Below are 21,673 nucleotides of genomic sequence, written 5' to 3' on the forward strand. Positions count from 1 at the left end.
ATGAAATCCATGGTATAACCTTCGTACCGTTGTGTAGCATTGTTCCAACCTCTCCCCATCACTAAGCATGAGAAGACTTTTTAATCTGGTCAATTGTTAAAGTTCTTGCTGATAGAAATTGTTTTCTGTAGAAGTACGAATTTTTTTCCATGGTCGTTGTAGTCTGTGGGAGAGTAAAGGCAAGGAAGCTTATTCTTGCTCTGATGAACGCAGTAGTGCTGTGGACCACGGGATGGTGGGATCAAGGCTTTCTTTAGACCACTTCTACTTGGGGAAAGAGGAGAGCATCTCTGTAGGATGATTTAACTATGTAGAGTGGGAAGGCAAAAGACATGTGACAGAAGTGATGGGAATAGATTAAGGAGAAGAATTAGAGTATGAGGGCTTGAAGGGGAATGAGGAAAGTATTAAATCTGTGCTTTCACCAAATTAAAGTTCTTTGAGACAGAGCAGAACCAATTTTCTTTTCAGTAATTTTACTTTTCAGTTAAGTCTCTTCTAACTAATTGTACTCTCTGAAATTAATGGCATATTTTTCAGAGAGTTTCTGCTTCCAGAGTGATAAGGCCTGTTGTTTATAGTTAATACCAAGGAATGGTATGCAGAGAGACTCCTGCTTATACCTATTGCTCTAACAGCTGAGGTCAGCTCACTTTGTTATGTGCCCCACTGGAGGGTCGGAAGCAGAAAAGCATAGAGGGGTCGCACCTGTGGGGAGGAGTGGACAGGACAGGTGACCCAAAACTGACCAGCAGGGTATTCCATCCCATCTGCATCATGCTCAGTATAAAAGCTGAGGGATCAAAGGGATCAGCCATCTTTCTTCAATGGCTGGTGTCTGAGAACGGCTCTGTCTGTTCGTCTGCCTTTGATCCTGATCGATGCATTCCTGAACTCAGTTCCCGTCCATCGCTGGGTCCAGTCTGGGATTTTCCCAGGGCCTGTTGGAGACATTATTGTCATCCTTGGGAGCGCAATGCTGGTTTGGTATATACTGTATATATTTCATTATTTTCTTATTGATATGATTACCTTTTATTATTAATATTTCATTAAGTAGTTTTAGTTTCTTTTCAACCCATAAGTGTCTCTCCCATATTCTCTCTTCCTTCTTTTTGGGGAAGGGAGAGAGAAGTTAAAAGAGAGCATCTGTCGTTCGTTTAGTGGCCAGCCCAGCCCAAACCACGACAGATTTATTGGCGCCAAAGGTGAAGCCAAGCGAGAAATTCTGAACGCAGTTCTCAACAAGCGAATGTAAATGAGAGAAAGGATTGAAGACAAGAGTTGAAGGACCATACAAAACGCAGGCTCAAAGAAGAAAAGATCACATGGAAAGGAAGGGAAATAACCCTAACCTTGACATTAGTGAAATATTAACCAGGCAGACAAGGAAGAAAAGTGGTTGTTGGGGGAAGGGGAAAGGGCAAAGGATTCATCTCACCCGACCACAGACATCTACAATGCAGTCGTATAAATGAGAGCCGCCTGTCTAGAGTAGTTTATAGTCAATGGAGAGAAATAGGCTCTTTTAGGGTACAATTCAGTTGGCGTAGCTCAGGTGGCATTTTGCCCTGGAAATTCTCTTCACAGACTGAGAAGTGGATCTAAACCTGTAGTGGCTGTGTTTATAGTGCAAGATGTCTGCGTGTGAATCCGGATCAAGATGTATTACCCTAATATGGGAGAAAAAACAAGTGTTGTGGAACAAAGTCCTTTTGTGTGGCTTTGCAGAAATGCCCATGAAGAGTTCTGAAGCAGCCCTGTAGGTCAGCACATAGGAATTCGTTCCTGTGTTGGATGACATAAAAGCACATCTGACCCAGCATCCATCTGGCCCAGCATCCTCTGTGCTCGGTGCTTGTGGAAGGGGTGTAGGAAACATGCTGTTCAAGCTCTGAAAGCCATTGGGCTCCCAGAGCTGGAGCTGCATCCTATTTTTAATCATCTTTAATAGTCACCAGTGTACTATCTTCCATGAGTTTTTCTGATCCCTTTGGGAATCGCTTTATACCTCCATCACATAAGGCATGCTCTGGTTTAACTACATGATGCGTGTTAAAAAAATAATTTAAAAAGTCCCTTCCTTTGGATTGCTTTACATGCGCTTCTCTTTGGCCTAAAGTTTCTAAACTAAAATATGTTCAACTATCTTCAATGCCACCCCTTCACATGGGTGTCCTGTATTTTTTTTATCCCCACTGGAGAGATGTCTAATAGTTGATATATTCATACATCTGTTTGCTTGGCATATAAATTTGCGAGATCCCTTTCCTTCACCATGCTAGGATTTTACTGCCTAAATTCTAAATCCCTTGAATTCGCTGTGTTCCTGTGGTTGTTTCGTTTCATATCTAATTTTTCTAATCATGAAAGTGTCTGTGCTGCCAAAACTAGCCTTCGTTTGAATGTTTAGAAATGTGTAGCGCTGCATGTTTTACCCATGTGTCAGCTTGGAAAGCGGCCAGGCTCATCGGCCATGAAGGGGCATCTAAGTATTTCGTACACTTAGGGCTATATTCTGCTTTTGGTGACGCCAGTGGATATTTTCCTATTGAGTTCAATGACAGCGGCACTGGGTTAGAAGGAAGCAAAACACTTGCAGATGCTGGAAGTGTGTTTTTAAATAAGTGACTTAGAGTCATCAGAAGATCCCTCAAGTCAATCAGTGTTGGCATTTCCTGTTTGTTTTCCCTTCCAGGAGAAGAAGATTTTTCAGATTCCCTGGATGCATGCCGCAAGACATGGGTGGGATGTTGAAAAAGATGCTCCCTTATTTAGAAACTGGGCAATTCACACAGGTATTGGAACTTTCTTTCTGCAGAATAGATTTTCACATTGTTTTCCCTTTTAAAGTTATATTTTCTTTCTTTCTTGTCTTTGCTTTTGCTAACACAGAGAGTGAATTTAAGTTTCTAAATCTGTGGGAGGCTAAGTGCTTTTTTCAAGGTCTGCGATGCTCTCCAGGTTTATTGAAGTGCCATAACTCATTTGCATTGAGGAACACAGTAAAACTTAATTGATTTAAACGTTAACAAGATTGGATTCAAAATTGTCAGGAGCAGAGCACGCTCAGCACTTTGTAGACTTGGGCCCTTAGGCTTTTTATGCCTTCCTATGGATTTGAGCCAGACATAATAAAGGTAAATGCTGTGCAAGCTTTTCCACATTGTTGTGGAGTCACATCTGATTGGCAGCGCCCTGGGTCTTTCTTGAGCAGAAACTGTTCATCATGTGTTCTAGAAATGTGCATGGGAATGAGATCACAACACTCTCTCTTGCAACCTCAGCTGTTGTTTGAATGCTTGTCATGGGAACCAAAGGCTGATACCTTGAAGTTAACCTATGCTGTTATTAATTGGCCTTCGGTTTTCAATTACACGTCGTCTGTGCCTAACTTTCTTTTCTTGCTTAGGAAAATACCAGTCAGGAGTAGATAAACCCGACCCAAAGACGTGGAAGGCAAACTTCCGTTGTGCTATGAACTCTCTGCCTGACATAGAAGAAGTGAAGGACAAAAGTATAAAGAAAGGAAACAATGCCTTCAGGGTGTACCGAATGCTGCCGTTATCTGAAAGACCTTCCAAAAAAGGTAGAGAGGAGCGCTTGTCAACATGAAAATGGTGTTGGGAGCACTGTTAATATTTTGGGGCCTGCAAAATGTGACGGTTCTACTTCTACTGTGAAGCTGGACGCTTTTATCCGGGTGTTCCCCAGAGCTTAGGGACACCTTTATGAAAAACAGGCTACATTCAGTTAAGAGAACAAGCCGCTCGGAAAGAGGATCGGCGAGATGTGATACCCCCAAGTTGGTGATCTCTGAAAATTGTGTTAGTTGTGCTAAAGCCAATGGAGTTGTGTTCAGATGCTAGTCCCAGGTCTCCTTCAGTCCAGGAAGATGATGAAGGGATGTTAGAGATCAATGCATTTAACTCATTCAGATTTATGGTGGCAGACATTTTGGTATCTTTTTTCCAAGCAAGGGTAGAAATAAACTGGCGCTCTGTTGAGGTGAGCGGGAGGAGTACACTCTCTGCTCAGAACATTGAACTGTGAAACCAGTTTGTTTGTTATGTAGCTGCACTAGGCTGTGAAAAACCAGCCCCCACAGCATGATAATGCTGAAATGGGAAACTATGTTTGAATCCCCAAATTTAGGGATTAGGTCTCCCACCTGCCAGATGAGGACCTAGCCACCAGGTCTATCTCATGAGTATTTGGTTTCTTATGGAGGAGAAACATTGGCTTCTTTATGGCTCATTGGCTTTCTTACGGCTTCGTTCGTAGTTTATGGAGTAGAACGATGGCTTCCTCAGTCCCCTGGTATCCCCTGCTGTCTAGGACTTTCAGATGAAAATATAACCTGCAAACGAAACGCATGGTGTTCCTCTACAATCCAGTCCCGTTCACCTGTAGCTCAGTTTGCTATTTTCTTAAATTGAGAAGTGAAAGGCACATCTTCAGTTTAAGGTCACTGTGATTGGAAATGATGAATTCTGGCACTTTTGGGGCAGAATCGTACTATGAAAGGGAGATCAATCTGCAAAAGTAGAACATTTGCTTTGAAACTGTTTCCAGTCTCTTGTCGGTGGTCTATTTTGCATGTTCAGGTGTATTTCCCTAAACCATAACCTGTCCCATTGTAGCAGATTCCTCTCATAGCTGTAAGAACTAGAAAAGTTCATAATGAAGGCTGAGAATCTGGAGATGGGGGCTGTAGCAGGAGTGGATGCTGCAGCCAGTCCAGTTACTATAAAACTCTGACATATTTTGGGCTCTGTATATTTTCTCACGTGCCCTTTCTACGTGGCACGTGGCTAAAATTATGCGTGAGTGAGAGCGAAAGAATTTGGCTGCAAACAATTCTAATTCTCAGTGCTGTCTTGTAGCCGAGATGGGAGAAATTCCTGGGACACGTCTGTGCAAACGGTGGGGTAGAGCTGAGCTTGCACCAGCAAGTCTGAGCTTCCACGTCAGGCTCTCGTCAGGTCAGAGCAGGGGCAGCAGCGCTGGGGTCTGCCAAGGCACACAGCATTTTGTGAGGGTCCTGTGCTGTGCGGTTTTCTGGATTCTCAAGTTCAGCACGATTGCAGAAACCACTTTTGCATGAATTATAATCTGTGTTCCCCCCCAGCCCAGGTTGCAACTATCTACAAAAAATACTTGTTGAAGTTTATTGTGATCTCTTTTCACATATTAAATCGATGAACCATCTCCCTTTTCCTGTAGCTACAGTGAAAGTGTCACAAATGTGATGAGAAATACATTTTGATTTTTTTCCCTTTAAGAGTATTTTTCTCTCCCTTCCTTCTTTTTTCAGCAGGCCTTGCTGCTTATGTCACTGTTCGGTATTTTTCACCTTAATTTTTTGACTGCAGTTTCTTTTCTCAGTCCCATCTTGGTTCTTTTTTGTAGCCCTTTCAAAAGGCAACACAAAGCCAAAACGTTCAAGGTGAATTTTTGACTGCCTAGGCCTTAAAGGGGGGTTTAAAATTAAGCAAAATATGTTCTCCCTTTCCTAGGAGGTGCTGCTATTTTGAGGCACGTTTTGGGTCTGTTTCTTAGTGAATATAGAAGGTGTGGAGGATAACTCATGGCACACGGGACTTTAAGAAATCTTCCTTCTGTTATTGCAGGGAAAAAAACGAAGTCCGAGAAGGATGACAAGTTCAAACAAATTAAGGTAAGAAGTGGCTGTTTAATAACGTGAGAGCCTGTGAAAACAATCTGTTGCAATTTTTTTTTAATAGCCTCAATAGTATATTGTGGTGGATATTTGCAAATCTCTCGTGCTTGTGGTTTGGTTAAGAAGCTACAGTTACATTGAGTGTTTAGGGTTTTTTTTTAAAAAAACGTGAAGGCTGTTAGAGCCATGGCTGACGTCATCAGTTGACACAGCCCTTGTGTTGCAACGCCTGGAGGTTGGAAAACTGGCAGCCTCGGCAATACATTTGCCATTTGTTTGTCTGTGTAAGTAGAAATACAGTAATTACGGAAGGAATGCTTCTGAACAATAGAGCTACCTTTTGAAGCCATTAATTTCTGTGTGTAAGGCATTGGAAATTCATTTTCTTTTAGGCGAGGGGGAGAAGTTTTGTCAGAGCTGCACGTTCTGCTCGTGTTTTGTAAGTCGGACCTCAGTTGTAAAGCTCCTCCGTCACTGCCTGAGGTTTCTGCCTGTTCGGAGCGTGGACCCAAACTGCTTTCCCTACAAAGCACGGTTTCCCCTAGCTGTCACACTTCTGCCTAGCACCTCTTCGAGGTGGTGGCTATTACATACCAGCAGGGTTTGGTCCGCCTTCCATTTTTTCATAAAGCAAATGACAAAGGTTTCAGACTTTCAGCCTTCAGTAAAGTCAGTGTCCTTGGTTCTCGCTCGTAGCAGCCGCGTCTGCAGCAGAAGGGCAGCTCGGTAGCCCACTGCTCGCTTGTGAAGGGCTGGGCCACCCATGCCTGGGCACAGGTCCTGCACCCGCTGGCCAGGAGATGCTCTGGGCCAGGTGAACCCGGAGGCCTGGGAAAACTCTGTTGAAATCAGGTTTGGAAGGCAGGCGCTCTCCTGGTGGTTGTGACTTGTGGAGTTACATGTCAGAATACTGCGATTTTTAAATTGAACCACTTTTTTAACCATCCTGCGTGGATTCCGCAGCCACCTGTGCTTGTTATAACGTGACTCTGATGGCAGCCTGTGTTCGGAGGGAGCCAGCAGACTCCTGTGGGCAGAGCGGAGTGGTGTGTGATGCCTGCCAAAGCTGGCAGAAGCATTTGGCCATTCCCCTCCTTCATAATCTTTCTTTTAGCCAAAATATTAAATGCCTGAAAAGCTGTAGAGGCGCTTGAACAGTCTCATCCTCTCCATTAAGATTAATTTCACAAATAGTTGTTGCTGAGGGGGTCCCAGTGATGCTTGGAGATTAGTACATGTGGCGTTAGGCCTGGGAATAGGTGCCAGTGGGGTGATGCTCACAGCTTTTGGGGACACTTTCGGGGACGCCTTCCTCCAGCTCACTTGTCCTGAGCTGCACAGAAGTGTTAAACCAGGTGACGCAGAAGCGGTGAGCTGACCTGGCTGTACCTCCAGCGCCTACCAGTGATACCTACTACGAGCATACGGCTCGCCAGCCACCAGCTATGGTATGGCCACCTGGCTCTTACAGGCTTTGAGCTGGGGCCAGGTAGTTTTCCTGTCTGTTCCCCTTTATTCTCACAAATGCGTACACGAGCTGGCCTCCAGATATGCCTGGATTTTAAAATAGATGTTCTTTCCATGCTCAGCTACTGTTCAACTGATTATTGAATGTTGAAGGCGATAATAGCGGGGAAGGGTGGTGGAGGAATTAATGCAAATGAACATTTCTCTGAGCATTGAAAGCTGCTTATAATTGCTTCGCTGGGTGATGTGAATTCCTGAGATCCGGGTTGCATGTTTTGCATTGAATGCCTTGCAGTTACCCTGAAAACCTCTCTTTAGTGGGGGTGAGTGGGAGGCTGCTCCATGACCTGCCTGGTAATGGGGTAATTGCAGCCAAGGGAGAAGCTGAGCATCCGAGTGCAGATTTGCGAAGGGATTTCAGCATAGCAGGAGTCTCATGTAGAGCTCCCCTCTGTTGGCACTGCCGGACCCGGTGGGCACCCACAGCAACCGCTGGTGAGGGTGAAGAGCTCTGCCAGACCTTGCTGAGCTTGAGCAGGGTGCTCAGGGCACCAGAGAGACCCAGACCTTACCAAATCCCTGCTCGTCATTAGGCAAGGGGGGCTGCGAGCAGGTCTCCCACCTTGCAGATAGATCTCTGACCACTGGGCTTTGGGGCAAAAGGGGTCTTTCCATTAAAACGTGAATTCTCAGCAATGGGAGGAGGGTGTAAGTGTCTGAGTAGCCTAGATAAAAATAGGCTCTTTCCTTTGAAACAAAATTAAGGTCTCAACTGCCTGCCTGAGGCTTAATTTCTACCTTATCCTAGATTTATCCTTTTGACTATGCATGCAGCTCCTCGTTGAGACGTTTTTTAAAATCTAAGTGACACCTTTCCCCATGCATTTAGCTTAGGCTTCCAGCAGGCATCTGGACACTGAGAATTTAGATCATTTAACACCAACTGTGCCAGTGTCCAAGTTCCTTCATCAATCTGGCACCATCACCCGAGCTCCAGGATGCATATTTGTTTCTGCAGCTCGAAAGGGGCTACTAAATAAATTTCCCTGTAAGCAAGCCTCAGTAAAGCTGAGCAGGGTGCTGGGCGCGCAGGGTTCCCATGGGGGCTGCTGTGTTTGCTGGGGCATTGCACAACACGAGATGGTCAGGGCTCCAGCGTGCAGCCCTAACCTGTCTCTGCAGGCAGTGATCCTTGGTGGATCAATAACAGCTAATTTTATCTTTTCCAGCTCTCCAATTCTTTGCCTTGCCAGTTAACACAGCTGGTACAGCTCATCAAAGACCTAGTTGCCCTTAGCACTAATTTTGCATCCTTCTGATGTGCAGAGAGGCCTTGGGGCAGGGTGCGTGATTGGACACGTTCCTGGAGGTGTTCACAGCCAGGCTGGATGGGGCTTGGAGCAACCTGGCCTGGTGGGAGGTGTCCCTGCCCAGGGCAGGGGGGTTGGAACCAGGTGACCTTTAAGGTCCCTTCCAACCTGAACCGTTCTGTGATTCTATGATTGCATTACAGCCTTACTTCATGGCTGGGAAGGCACAGACTTGTGTCAAAGTGACGGCTCTTTTTGAGTTACAGCATGTGGTGTCCAGGAAAGACCTGTCACGCCATCGCCAGTTTTTTGTCCCTGTGATAACAGTTCATACAGTTAGTGCTGTGACGGGCCAGCACCACAAATCTTGTGGCTCACCTTTGCCCTGCCCTTGCTGAAATGCTTTACAGCAGTGAAATGGGCATGGCGTGGCATCAGAGCCAACTGGGAGCTCGGCACCTCTCTGTCGATGTCCCTGGGTCAGTGGCGAGGCGGAACTTCCCTGTCAGGGTGGCACAGCCAGCCGAGAGCAAGAGCAGACTTTAGACTTTGTAACCGATAACCCCGTAAGGCAGCCAATACTGGGGAGGAGGTTGGACCTGTAGATAATCCTTTAAATGTGTTTATAGCTTTTTAAAGAAATCCTGAGTTTCTGGAATTAAACCTTTTGGTGTCTATTCCGTAGGGAGTTTTTTAGATTCTCACTCCAGTGTACCAGACCTACAGAGATGCATCTTGTGGAAGGCTCAGTCTATGTAGAACAGGTGGTGTTTTCCCAACGTTACTGCCCCATGGTAATGTTTATGATGTGATCTAAAAGGCTGTATTTAGTGTAAACACTTTGGTTTGCTTTCAGGCTTCCTGCAGAGAAAAATTAAGGCTAGAATTTAGTAATTGCTGTACAGAAGCTAAGGCTTCCTTTCAGACAGCACTGAGATACACCATGTTTGAGAGGGAATGAGGATGAACGCTAAATAGAGTACCGTCTTAAAGAAACATTTCTTCCTTGTTTGTTCCAAATGTTAATCTCTTGTAGTAAGTAGCAAACTAATTTCTTGCTCTCTGAAGCTTACTCTAAATCTGAAAATTAAAAATAGCTTTCATTTCAAAGCAGAAGATTTGGAAATGGAGTAGACTCTGGCTTCTTCTCAGAGAACCAAACTATTCGTTCTAAGACCATGTCTAGCAGAGAGCAGGGGTATATGACAGGCAGAAGCGATATAATTTATTACCATCTCAGAGCAAAGAGATGAACTGAGTCCAGGCTCCTAAAATAAATCAAACCTGACCCAACTGTACTGTTTTCATTCTAGCAAGAGCCAGTTGAATCATCTTTTGGGATTAATGGGCTAAATGATGTCACTTCTGACTATTTCCTGTCCTCCACTATAAAAAATGAAGTTGACAGTACAGTGAACTTTGTAGGTAAGTACTTCTATGCTTTTCTTATATGCTCAGCATACAGGTGACTTCAAAAACCCTCTTGACTCTTCCACACTCAGCTTTCCGTCAGCGTTTTGCACTTTGGAGAACACCACAGTTACAGTCGGGTCGACGCAATTTTCACTAGCCCAAGCCACGCGAGGTCCTGGTTGCAGGTCAGCCCCACCACATCGCAGAGACCGTGAGCAGCCCTGTGGCAGCGTGGTGGTTCCCCTGAGAGCAGAGCTCTTACAGACATGCTCAGGTGGCTTTTCCTGACATGGACTTAATCCACAGGGTTGTCCTTAGCTATGAGGAGACTGTAGCCAGTGTCGCTTGGGAGTTAAATTGCAGTTGGATGGTGGTTTCCCGTTGCTCAAAGCAGAGATTTGTATAACGTGCTGTTTTAAATTTGTGAGTTTAAATCTGCAGACGAAATTGAGGAACTTGGTTCTTTTTACTGGCACCTCAGTAGCAGAGTTAGTTCTTAACATCACTAACAGCAAGGATCAGCGAAGACTGCATTTAGAAACTGGTACATTAGGAATTAGCTGTCATCTCAGCATGTGAATAATTGGTTCTTGGTAGAATAATTGGGCTGGTTTTTGACAGCTCTTTTTTGGCTGAGGTTGTCAGTGCAGCGAGGACTCCTAAAATGTGACCCATATACCATTTTCTCTAGAATTCCACTTTCATATACGTTGTAAAAGTGTTTGAAAAATAACGTTAGTCTTCTGTTTGGAGAGATGGTAGAAATCCTGTGCAGTGACTATTTTTGATGGCCGTGTCTTAGGTCGCAGGCCTTTGCATAGTCATTCCCCTCACGTGCTTCTGTGGCTGAGGAGTTTGTGAGTAGTTTTCCTCTCTTTGTGGCAGTTCATTTAATCAGCTGTTGCTTTGTAAGAGTGTTAGAACATGCTTGTTGCTCCTGCTATTACAGAGGGTTTTATAACTCGAAGGAATAGCACTCTGGTGCTGTTAGTGCTTCCTGTTTACTGACTGACTCATAAACAAATCTGAAAGTTGCCAAGGCCAATACGCAGTCCCAGGGAAGAACTTCCTACACTTTAGCTTTATTTTACAGTCTTAAAGTCAAACAGAGATCAATTAACAGTGGTCTTTGGAATGTAACCGGTGTTCCCCAAAATCCGCTGACATCAGAGACAGTCATTTTGCTGCAGCCTCGGTTTTCTACAGGACAGCGTATCCTGAACTCCTGTTTGATTTTATGATGAGGTGTTGCACCTTAGAAGATCTCGGTAATTTACAGGGCAGGACCCATAGTGGCCGCATCAACATCTAAAAATGGTCAAAAGCCTGTTGTGGAAACCAAGCAAGAGGTTCAGAGAAACAGAGCTGAATTTGCACCTTAAGGGCTTTCATTTTTCTCTGGTCCCCCAGAATCCATTTTCAGGGGTAGGACAGCCAGGCTCGGGTGGGTAACTGTCAGCCAGCGTTGTTTAATTAATGGCTTGTGAAGTGTGCTGCTTATCCAGGCGGGAGAGAGAAGTCCTTATTTAGGACTGCAAGCAGGATTTTAATGTAAACAGGGGGAAAAGGGTAAAATAGATCTGTTCTGCAGAAAGGAGGGAAGTCAGCTGGAGGGGAGAAAAGACAAACAGCACCTGCGGTGTTTCTGACATATGTGGAGCTCACGGGAAAGTGGTGGCATATTGCCCAAGTGAGCGGTAATTTTTGCTGTGCGACTTATCTCTCGGGGTGGGTAAGAATTTGTCAGGTACTGGGGAGAAAGATTAAACAGTGCAGATGGCCTGCCCATACCCTGACGGGGTTGCACAATATTGGTTTCTCCCAGATAAAAATTAACTCTGTGTGTGTGCTCTTGACCCTACATCCTGCTCAAAAAAAGCAAGTTATTTCAGAACCAGGAAAGGTGGAAATGCAGTGGAACCGAAATATCTGGAACAAAATCGTAGTAATTGTAGTGATTCGGCTTCTAAAAAAAAGACTATCCACTATTTATGTAATTTTCTTTATGCTGGAATTGTCTCATAAAATATACATCCAGCTTTGGGGGACTTTCCAGTGGTTACCTGGCACTTCACGAAGCAAAATAATATTCATCTTCTCTCTGGGAGAAAAACCTGTCACTTTTCTTTTTCAAAAAGTTGTGTTCTGGCCCTGTCTACAGATAGAAGGCAGGAATGGCTTGTGTGTATATACATGTGCATTCATGTATATTTGTCTTAGTTCATTCAGGAACAGATGCTATCTTTTGCCTTTTTTAAGATTAATAATTAGAGCAATTAGGTCACTTACCAGAAGAATTTCAAGATCTACTGTGTTTCATTGCCTACATTTTTCTTCCCATCGTGGGTATAGAAAAAAATGTACTGTCTAAATTTCTAACGGCACCGCATTGTACAGAATTTGTCTGTGTGAAGATTGTGCCTCTTGAAGCTTTGTGTTCCAGTGAAAGAATGTCTATAGTCCTTGGCTTTTTCTTGGACAGCTGTGGATTCAGGTTAGCCATCCCCTGAGACAGCTCCATCCTTGTTGCTCTTGAAATCTAGGTAGTGGCTTTCAGCTCCACCTTGGATTAATGCAGTTCATCCTGCTGGGATCGGTAGGGCAGTTGTACAAGACAGAGGGAATTGTCTCAAGCAGCTCCAGAGAAGTGAGATTCTGGCTGTCACCGTAGTTTTGCTTTGCTCAGTAACTTCTTGGTGCCTTGGTTTATTCCCCTGTTTCAAAAGGATGTTGTGTAGCACAAGTAGTGACTGCATCAGGACACTTGCAAAGCATCCATGGTGCCTTCACTTTGTAGAAATAAATAATGTTCCTTTGGTATTAAATATCATGTGCCTGGGGGAACAGGAAAACCCTCTGTTAATAACTAACCAGAGCGTAGCTTTCAGTCACAAACCATGGGGAGCAGAGACTACAGGTACAACCGTGCTTTTCTACACACCATCACTGGCATTGCAAGGATCAGTGAAAATAAGCAGTCATAATTTGAGGAGAAATTTTTCACAGATTCATTTCATGTATAAATCAGAGTCCCACCATGTTTCACATGACGATGGATCCAGTTTTTTGCATGCCAGCTCCGGTCTTCTGGTGCATAATTTACATGAAAGCGTCCAGAGGCCGTGCTTGGTGAGGATGCTTTCCCAGATTAGGAGAGATTGCTGTGGCCCGTATGTCCTGGTGAGACCATGCTTTTGGGTAGGAGAGGAGTGTGGCTGTGGTCATCCCTGGGAAGGCCTCTGGACAGCTGGTATGTCAAGGAGGGCTCGAGGACATTAAGTGTGAGAGACGGGACAGTTAGGCATTTTCAGTCATCACAAGTGGGTAAAAAAATATCTCTGAAGGTGATGGAAACTAAATAAATGACTTCCTTTAGAAGTCCCATTGAAAGCAGGTGGTGGGCATGGAAGAAAGCGCTGAGAGGGTATTGAAGACTCAGTATAATACCAGGCAGGCTCCAAGGACAGGTTCTTAGAGATCCAGCGGGGTCGAGGTGTTACGAGTAATCAATTTTTTATTTCTAAACCCAAGTTGTAGGACAGCCGCACCTTGATGGCAGCAGTGAGGAGCAGGTGATAGTTGCCAATCCTCCTGACGTTTGCCAGGTAGTAGAGGTGACAACAGAAAGCGACGAACCGCCCCTCAGCATGAGCCATCTGTACCCCCTACAGATCTCCCCTGTCTCGTCCTATGCAGGTAAGCATCCTGGCGGTTCTTTACGCTTTCTTCTTTGGAAGTGCTGGGAAGATGCTGGGGGCCGGGGGGAAGGGGGCTCTTCCAGGGTGGCTGGCAAAGATCCAGAAATGTCTGTTCGGCCGCCTTCTGCATTTTTAATGAAACTCTGCACGTTTCACCTTGGGAAACAACTCGGCAGATCTGAGGTTGGAAACATAAGCTGCAGATTTTAGCCTGTGACTAATGGAAAAAGAACCTTTTTAGATGTAATGCAGCGAGGTCTTTTCATCTTTTATTAGGGCGGCATTTTCAGCGATACAAATAATGTGCTGCAAATATAGTCTGTCCCCCTTGCCCCCTGACTTACTAAAGATTAAAGGTCTTCTCTGCTGTGTGTTTCCTCGGTGGTCACAGAGTGCTAACGGCTGCCCTAATGGTATATATAATGCAGATGTGGAGCTTAAGGCCCCGGGGGAGTGGATCTGTCTTGTTACAAATAGGCTGCAGAGTAGAACAGCCATGTAGCAACTGATAAGAAGTGGTCCTGCAAGCAGCAGGGCTGTGGACGTCTGGCTTCCAACGTCTGCCTCCCATCTGGATTCTCTGATATCTGAAAAGGGGTGAGATAACAAGCTTTTCCCCAAGTCAGGGTGCTAGTGGTTTCTCTTTTTTGTCTGGCCCCTTATTTTCATAAAACGGGTAGGAAGTTAAGAGTCTTTGGCACTCGTTTGTCCCTTATCCAAGTCTGACAGCGTGTTCAGAAGTGGTTAGGGGAGAACAGACACAAATGCACATGCGGGCACGCTATGTAGAGTCCCTGCAATCATACAAGCCTTATTTCCGTAGGAAGCAGGGCAAAGCCACATTTGAAAGTAGAAAAAGTTTCAGATCCAACCTGTCCTTCCTTTTTTAACATGTTGGTAACTTGCAAGCCTCAAGAGACTGGGTAGAAACATAAATGTAATCTTTTTAGGCAAACTTAAGTATTAATTGTTCCCCATGCAATTTATTATTTTACACATGGTTTTTGCCTTTGACTGATTAGGCTGAAATTACTTCCAGACACATTTGTATAAAACATGTACATGTATTTAGGAATTTTTATCTTTGGGTCCGGGTGAATAGTATGATGTTCTTTTGAATAGCCTCCAATGTTAGTCTCACACATGTTGATAAACGATCACGCTTCCCAATGTGTTTAGTCTGTAACAGCCAGAGCATTCGCAAAGCGTCCCCCCCCTTAGGGCGATGAGGGTGCTTTAACTTACTAGCAGCTGGGAGACGGGGCCTTTGAAACGTTTGTCCTCTTTCCAAATGCTTCTTGCAAAACTTTTCGCATTTATGTGAACACGGCAATGATGCTTTCTTTTAACCTCAGCTACAGGGATCTAAGTTCTTGGAATGTTAACAAAAGTCACTGTCTTGGTCTTGGTCGTTGCTTGGGCTGGGATAATAGAGAGGAATGGTCTGGCGACAGGAGAACCACCCTGACATGAGCAACTCATGAGCTGTCTCCCCTAAAGTCAGTGCAACAAGCCTGCAGAAGGAAAATGAGGCATGACTGAAGTACTTCTGCTCTCCCCATATGTTGTCGTAGTATCCTGGTGGCCTGGTGGCAGTATCCAGCTGTCCTAACTTCTACCAGGACCTGCTAACCTATAACTCAGGTAACATAGAGGTAGTTTCATGCCACTGACGTGTTTTTGAATGCATCTCACGGCAGCTCTTGAGGCTCCTGGTTACTCTTGCTAGAGGCCAGTAAGAAGTGGAGTGCTGCAAGATTCTGTCCTAGGACAAGTCCTATGTAATATCTTTATCAAAAGATGCTGGACTACACACTTGAGAAGTTTACAGTTGACACCAAACGGGGGACATCTCCATGAGGGCAGGGCCACCATCCACAGACAGCTGGAGAGGCTGCAGGAATGGGCCAGCAGGAACCTTAGGAAATTCAGCAAGGACAGATGCCAAGTCCTGTGCCTGGGAAGGAGTTGCAGGGATAGAGGCTGGCACTGGTGGGATGGGGGGCAGCTCAGCAGAAAGGCGGGTGGGCAGTGAGCTGAGCATGAGACAGCAGAGCACCCTGTCCACAGAGAAGGCCACCAGCTTTCAGGAGCATGGCCAGTAGATCCACGGAAGTGATTAGCCCCCTCTACTCAGCACTAGTTACGCTTCTTCTTGACTATTGATTCCATGTTTGAGCCCCCCAATCCCAGAAAGATACAAACAAATGGGAAGAAGCACCAGGAAGGGCTACCAGGATGTTCAAGGGATGGCGTGCTCGTTCCGTGAGGAGATACTCGGGGACTGAAGTATCGGACTGATACTGTCCAGCCTGAAGAAGAGATGGTTTTGGGGATCTCATAGCAGCCTGCCCCTGCTTGCAGGCATGTTATTGAGAAGGCAGAGCCAGACTTCACGGTGGTGCATGGTGGGAGGATGAGAAACAGCAGGACTAAATCGAAACAAGAGAACTTGGTCCAGTTGGATGTGAGGAAAAAATGTCACCTTTTTCACCACAAGGACAGTCAGGCAGTGGAGCAGGATGCCCAAAAAGGTTGTGCTGCCGCCATCCTTGGAGGTTTTCAAGACCTGACTGGTTAAGGCCCTGAGCAACTTGATCCAGTCCTGTAGCTGGCCCTGCTTTGAGCAAGAGGTTGGGCTGTAGACATCCCGAGGTCCCTTCCGGCCTGAATTGCTTTTTTTAAAGCATGCGTTTGCCCTTGAGGCAGGAATGAGGACAGAGGTCTGTGGTTTGTTAGAACTCTGAAACTTTTTGGACACTCTTCTGACTATTTCTGGCTTTGTCTTGCTCCACACAAACCCGCACAGGAGAACCACGGGAGGCCTGGCCCTGTGCTCGTGGCTTTGCTGGGTAGAGCTGCCTGCTCTGTCAGGTGCTACTGCTGAATGGCAGGAAAGAGTATGACCATAACAGCTGTGCAGGAACACACAGTTTAGCTCTTCTGAAGCAACAACAACAGAAAAAATAGCCGCCTGAGGTATCAGCTGTCCTACATAAATCTGTTTTATTTCGGAAACACCTCTAGTTCCTTTCTGACGTTGTTCAGGCAAATGATATGAGTGGCCATTGTGAGATTTCTCATATTTCCACTGACGTCTATGAAATCCATTTTTTTTTTTAGTACCGAGACCATTCTTGTCAACCTCCTCTTGTGTTTGACTCCAATTCAAATAACCTTCTTGATTGAAATAACCTCTCTAACTTTCCGTGCCCGAGTGGCTAGCTTCCCTGGCTTTGCTAACTATAGTGCTATCTCTTGCTCAGCATTTTGTTATGTATAAACACCAAGGATGGATTCCTTTTCAGCTGCATCACTCTTTTTCTGTTGCCACATGTTTCTTCATGTCAAGGAATATCTGTTTCTTGTCTCTGTGTGGATTCCTCCTATTGATTCTATCTCCGGGGCCATTTCTCCTTTGCACAGATTAATTTCTGCCTCTCCTCCCCCCAGTATAGCTTAATTAGCCAGCGTAATCATATTGGCACATCTCTCTCTAGCCGGGCCAGTGAACGAGAAGCCCTGCAGAGTGTTCACTTCGCAGGGCTTTGCAGTTAGATTTAACGTTTCGGACTGCACGCTACATCGGAGACTGTGGCGCAGGGGAGGTGCTGGCTTTGGAAGCAGTAGTTTGGAGCAGCTGAGCTGCTCGCATCCTGGCTTCGGAAGGACTTTGGGTGCAGTTTTAGCTCCTGGGGTCTGAAAGAGCAATTCAGACCATTGTTTTACAGCCCTCTCCCTAAACATAATCCCTAGCCAAGCCTCGAGAGAAGGGCAAGGTGCTGCCAGGCTTGCTGAAGACATGCAGGGGCACGGTCGATGAGGCACAGCCTGTGCACCCTTAGCGCTCATGTTACGTCCAGTGCAGAGCACAAGGATGCTCTTTGGGAAGGCAGGATCGTGGTGTACGGTCGCAGGGGTGCAGGGGCTGTGCAAAGCAGTCTGCGTGGGCTAAAACGCGTAACACAGCGGAGAGTGAAAACTGGGATTTGAGAGCTCCCTTGCCTGCTACAGTAACTCATCACATCGTTCCTTCAGCCTTGTTGGCTCAAGGCGTGGATGAGCCTTATCTCCTCAGCCCTGGTGGGAGGGACTGGAGAAAGACTTCTTCCGAATGCTGTTGGTAGCCTGACAGATGCTTAGCGTTATCCTCCCGGGAAACAGGAAGGCACAGAGCCGTCCTGAAAAGAGGGGTTTGTGCCCCATCTTGGATGTGTCTGAAGCGCAGCACTCTCAACTGGCCCATGGGCCAGGAGACCTGCATTCAGACCCGCTTGCGTGAAAATAGTCAAAATACCTGGATTTCAGGCTCTCCTGCAAAGGGAGAGATGTAGCTGCAGGAGGATGGCTGTCCTGGTGGAGCCATGCCCCTGTGTTTGCGCTCTGGTTGAAGTGATGAGGAGGAGGGAAGTCGTGTGTGGCGGAGGAAGGTGATGGGGCTGGAGATAGTAGCACTTCTACGTGCTCGAGCGGTGGGTGAAGGGTTGAGAAATAGGCTGGGGGGGGTTGAGGCTGGGCACGGGTGGCAAAAGCAAAACAAGAGCAAAGTATTACAACAGTAATAAAGCACCAGAAGTGACAACAAGCCCTTGAGGTGGCAGGCTGAGATAACAGTTCATGAAACAAAAACACACTTATCTCCTCTGGGGTGGAGTTGTTGTTGGTTTTGCAGGGAGATAAAAATTAGGATTTGGACAGAACTTTGCTCTTTGCCAGGCCTGGAGCTGCCAAGAGAGGGCAAGGGAGAGGGGCATCCCCTGCTCGCGGGAGGCTCTTCCCTCTGCCCAGAAAGCACAGACCTGCTTCTTCCCCCTCTGTTGTTGTCTTCTCCAGAGTGTAGCCGTGTTAACTGTGATAACCATGGTGAGTTTACTCCAGTTGTTCAGTACAGCTGTGCTGGTTGCTGTGGCAGGGGGTCTGTGCTTCTCCATTGTTTACTGGGCATTTGGCTTGACTCTGTTTGCTTCCACTTGCTGGAATCAGATCAGACCTCTTGAGCTGGATTTTGCTACCGTAGATAGAATAGTGAGTTTCATTTTTGTCTTTGTTTTGTTTGACAGAAAGTGAAACGACCGACAGCGTTCCAAGCGATGAAGAAAATGCAGAGGTAAGTGTTTTCTGGATTTTTAGCGCTTTGGAGCAAGGTCTCAAGGACAGTGTCCTGAGGTATCCTTCCCCCTTTTCTGTTTGCAAGTCTGTCTACCAGCAGAGTATTCATTTTAATAATAGCTGGGGGATGAAAGCAGAGGGAAGATGTCTCTCAAGGGAGACAGACATTTGGATGGTTGTCACAGAATGGATATCTCTATAAGTTCTTTCCTCCTCATTTGTCCAAACTACAAGGAGATTAATTTGCATGATAAGATGTTCTCGTGAGCCATCAACAGTGCCAGCTAGTTTGTTCATGTGATGCGTTGACATTGCTGGGTAGTGAGTATTTTATCTTGGTTGAAAGCATGCTCACTTTGTTTTCCTTAAATGGCACCTGAACTCCTACAATTGGAGGAAATGCTTACATGTGTGGTACAAGTGGAACTTGAATGTTTGAGGTGTGTGAGGCAAAAAGTTTTCCTGAGCAGTCAGTTGGGTATTGCCGCGTAAAAGGAATCCGTGGAGAAAATACCCACCTGATGAACATTTCCTGAACTGCACCTGTGCAAAACCAGCACTTGCCTTTTCTTTTGGGGCTGCCATCAAGTGACCAGACCTGCTGATCTCCATGAGTACTTAGAGGCCAGGGGAAGCTCCCTTAGGGCACTTAGGTGCCCTGTGCTCCAGCGGCTTTTTTTGCAGAAGGCCTCGTGCAAATCTGTCTCCTGCTATGACCCTACAAAGCCCTCTGAATCCTTCTCCTTGGAGAACTGCAGGGTGTGCAGCTGTATAACGGCACGGCGAACCCTCTTGGTGTTGTCTCTCGTGCCTTGGTTAGGGTGGAGCCTGTACATAGACTGACAATAATGACTCCCCAGACCTCCTTTAACAGAACATGCCATTGCAGCATGTGTGATGGGGAAAGGACTGGATGCTCATCTTTCCTTGGTGAACCTCCTCCCTGTGATGGGGGACACACCATCAAGTGACAGTGATTTTCCCGGCAGCCTCATCTGTGTTGACAGTTTGGGTGATGCTGTTTGAGAGGTCTTGGGTCTTTGTGCCTGCCTGTTGGCAGGAGGATGTTCTCTCTGGTGATGGAGGAGACACTTCCAGTTGGAGCTCTTGAGTGTTTAGTCGTCCGTGTCCATTTTTGTCTCTGACATACTGGGAATAAGGCCTTTATTTTCCATCAGAAGAGTAGGCAGAGCCTCTTGAGTGCTGGAGAGCCGCCAAGGTTTAGGCACACGACTTCAGGAAGGGAGAAGTGAGTGAGAGCAAAGACATTCAAAGCCAGCAGCTAGAGGCTCAGGCTTTTGGAGATGGGGTAATTTTGGAGATGTTTCCATCTTCATCTTGTTACTCGGAGCACTTCCCAAGGTCGTGTTTGCTCATATAGTCTTCCCTCCTTTTTTTTCCCCTTTTATAGGGACGACTTCACTGGCAGAAGAAAAACATTGAAGGCAAACAGTATCTCAGCAATCTGGGAATGAGGAACACTTCTCATATGCTTCCCAGCATGGCAACTTTTGTAGCCAACAAGCCTGACCTCCAAGTCACCATCAAAGAAGAAAGCTGCCCACTGCCTTACAACAGCTCCTGGCCCCCTTTCCCAGACATCCCTCTGCCACAAGTAGTGTCCACAGCCTCCACGAGCAGCAGCCGGCCAGACCGCGAGACGCGGGCCAGCGTCATCAAGAAAACGTCAGACATCACCCAGTCGAGAGTCAAGAGCTGCTAAGCCTTTGACGGTGTGGTTTTTTTTTAGCTTTGTTTTGTTTGGTTTTGTATTTTACGTTTCTCTAGGAGAGGTTCATCCCTTGACGCACACGAGACAAATCTAAGGTAAAGCCTTGGCAATATAAAACATTGCTGTGTCCGACTCCAGTGCCGGAGTGTTTTTAACTCAGGACTCCAGCCGTGAGTATGTACACCTGAACCCAGGCGGATTTCCAAGGTTGCTGTGTAGGAAGACAACCCAAGAACTTTGGCCCACTCGCAGGTTCCAGTGTTTCATAAGAGGACCAACCAACCACAAGGGAAGTGGTGCTGCTGCGCTTCTTGCTGTCAAGGCTGTGATGGAACTGAAAGCCTCGGAATGGAAGAGAAAATGTGAACTAGCTGGAATATTTTTAAATAAAGAAAAATCTATTGTGAATATTGTACATAGTGCAGTACTAGCAACGTTGCAGTCTGCTTCTGCACCTTATTAAGAAAGCACTTACGAAAGGCCTTTTATTACCTTGCTCTACTTAATGGCACATTGAAGGTCCCTCCCCACCTGTATTCTTTTCCAAGGCTATTCTTGCTAATGTGTCTTTAAAGAATAGAGGAAAGGAAAGGAAGTTAAAACTTCCCATGTGGATTTCATACGTTTTAAGACTGCTTTTCTCATGTTTGTTTCTAATCTGCTATGCTTGAATGCCGCGTGGTACAATAGGAAAAAAAAAAAAAAAGAAACCTATTACAGAGATATTATGCAAATTCCCAGATTTAAAAAAAGAAGAAGAAAAATACTCTAATTCTAACCAGAGCAAGCTTTTTTATTTTTTATACAGGGGAATATTTTATTCAAAGTAAAATTCTAAAGTGAATATAATTTTTTTTAATCTTTTCTACAGCAAATTTATAATTTTAAGATTCAGTCCTTGGTTATCAGCAGTTATTACATCCTTGTGGCACATTTTTTTTTTTTTTTTTTAATTTTGTAAAGGTGAAATAGCTTTTATGAGCTCATGTAGCAATCAGATTATCCTGTGGATTGATAATAAATATGGTATATAGTTAAATTTTTAATAATCCTCTTGTTTGTCTCTCTTTTTTAATCTTTCAGAAGCCCCAGGTGGCATGGGTTTGATAGGTGAATGTGACCCCTCGGAGTGAGCAATTAGCGTGAGCCGCCTTTACAGTTTCTGGAGTACCCATCTCAGAGGATGGGAAGCACTGTGCTTGAGACAGCTTGAAGGCGGAAAGAGGAACTAGAGCTTAAAGGTGTCGTACTCGAGTTTGGC

The 21,673-nt window shown here is 45.6% G+C and overlaps 1 protein-coding gene across 2 annotated transcripts in view; it reads left to right on the forward strand.

Annotated features, from left to right (window-relative positions):
• The window catches only part of IRF2 (interferon regulatory factor 2), a 44,508-nt gene extending 23,048 nt beyond the window's left edge, over positions 1-21,460 (forward strand). Inside the window, exons 4-10 of one of the 2 annotated variants that reach the window (XM_063335866.1) lie at positions 2,699-2,798; positions 3,413-3,589; positions 5,634-5,680; positions 9,774-9,885; positions 13,405-13,569; positions 18,632-18,678; positions 20,092-21,460. In XM_063335866.1, coding sequence (XP_063191936.1) covers positions 2,699-2,798; positions 3,413-3,589; positions 5,634-5,680; positions 9,774-9,885; positions 13,405-13,569; positions 18,632-18,678; positions 20,092-20,403 — 960 coding nt within the window. In that variant the 3' untranslated portion in view covers positions 20,404-21,460. The remainder of the gene's footprint in view (positions 1-2,698; positions 2,799-3,412; positions 3,590-5,633; positions 5,681-9,773; positions 9,886-13,404; positions 13,570-18,631; positions 18,679-20,091) is intronic. The other variant, XM_063335865.1, reaches the window with a different exon arrangement.
• Positions 21,461-21,673: the final 213 nt, after the last annotated feature.

This window comes from Chroicocephalus ridibundus, chromosome 5 (assembly GCF_963924245.1).
Source record: "Chroicocephalus ridibundus chromosome 5, bChrRid1.1, whole genome shotgun sequence".
Taxonomy (NCBI): domain Eukaryota; kingdom Metazoa; phylum Chordata; class Aves; order Charadriiformes; family Laridae; genus Chroicocephalus; species Chroicocephalus ridibundus.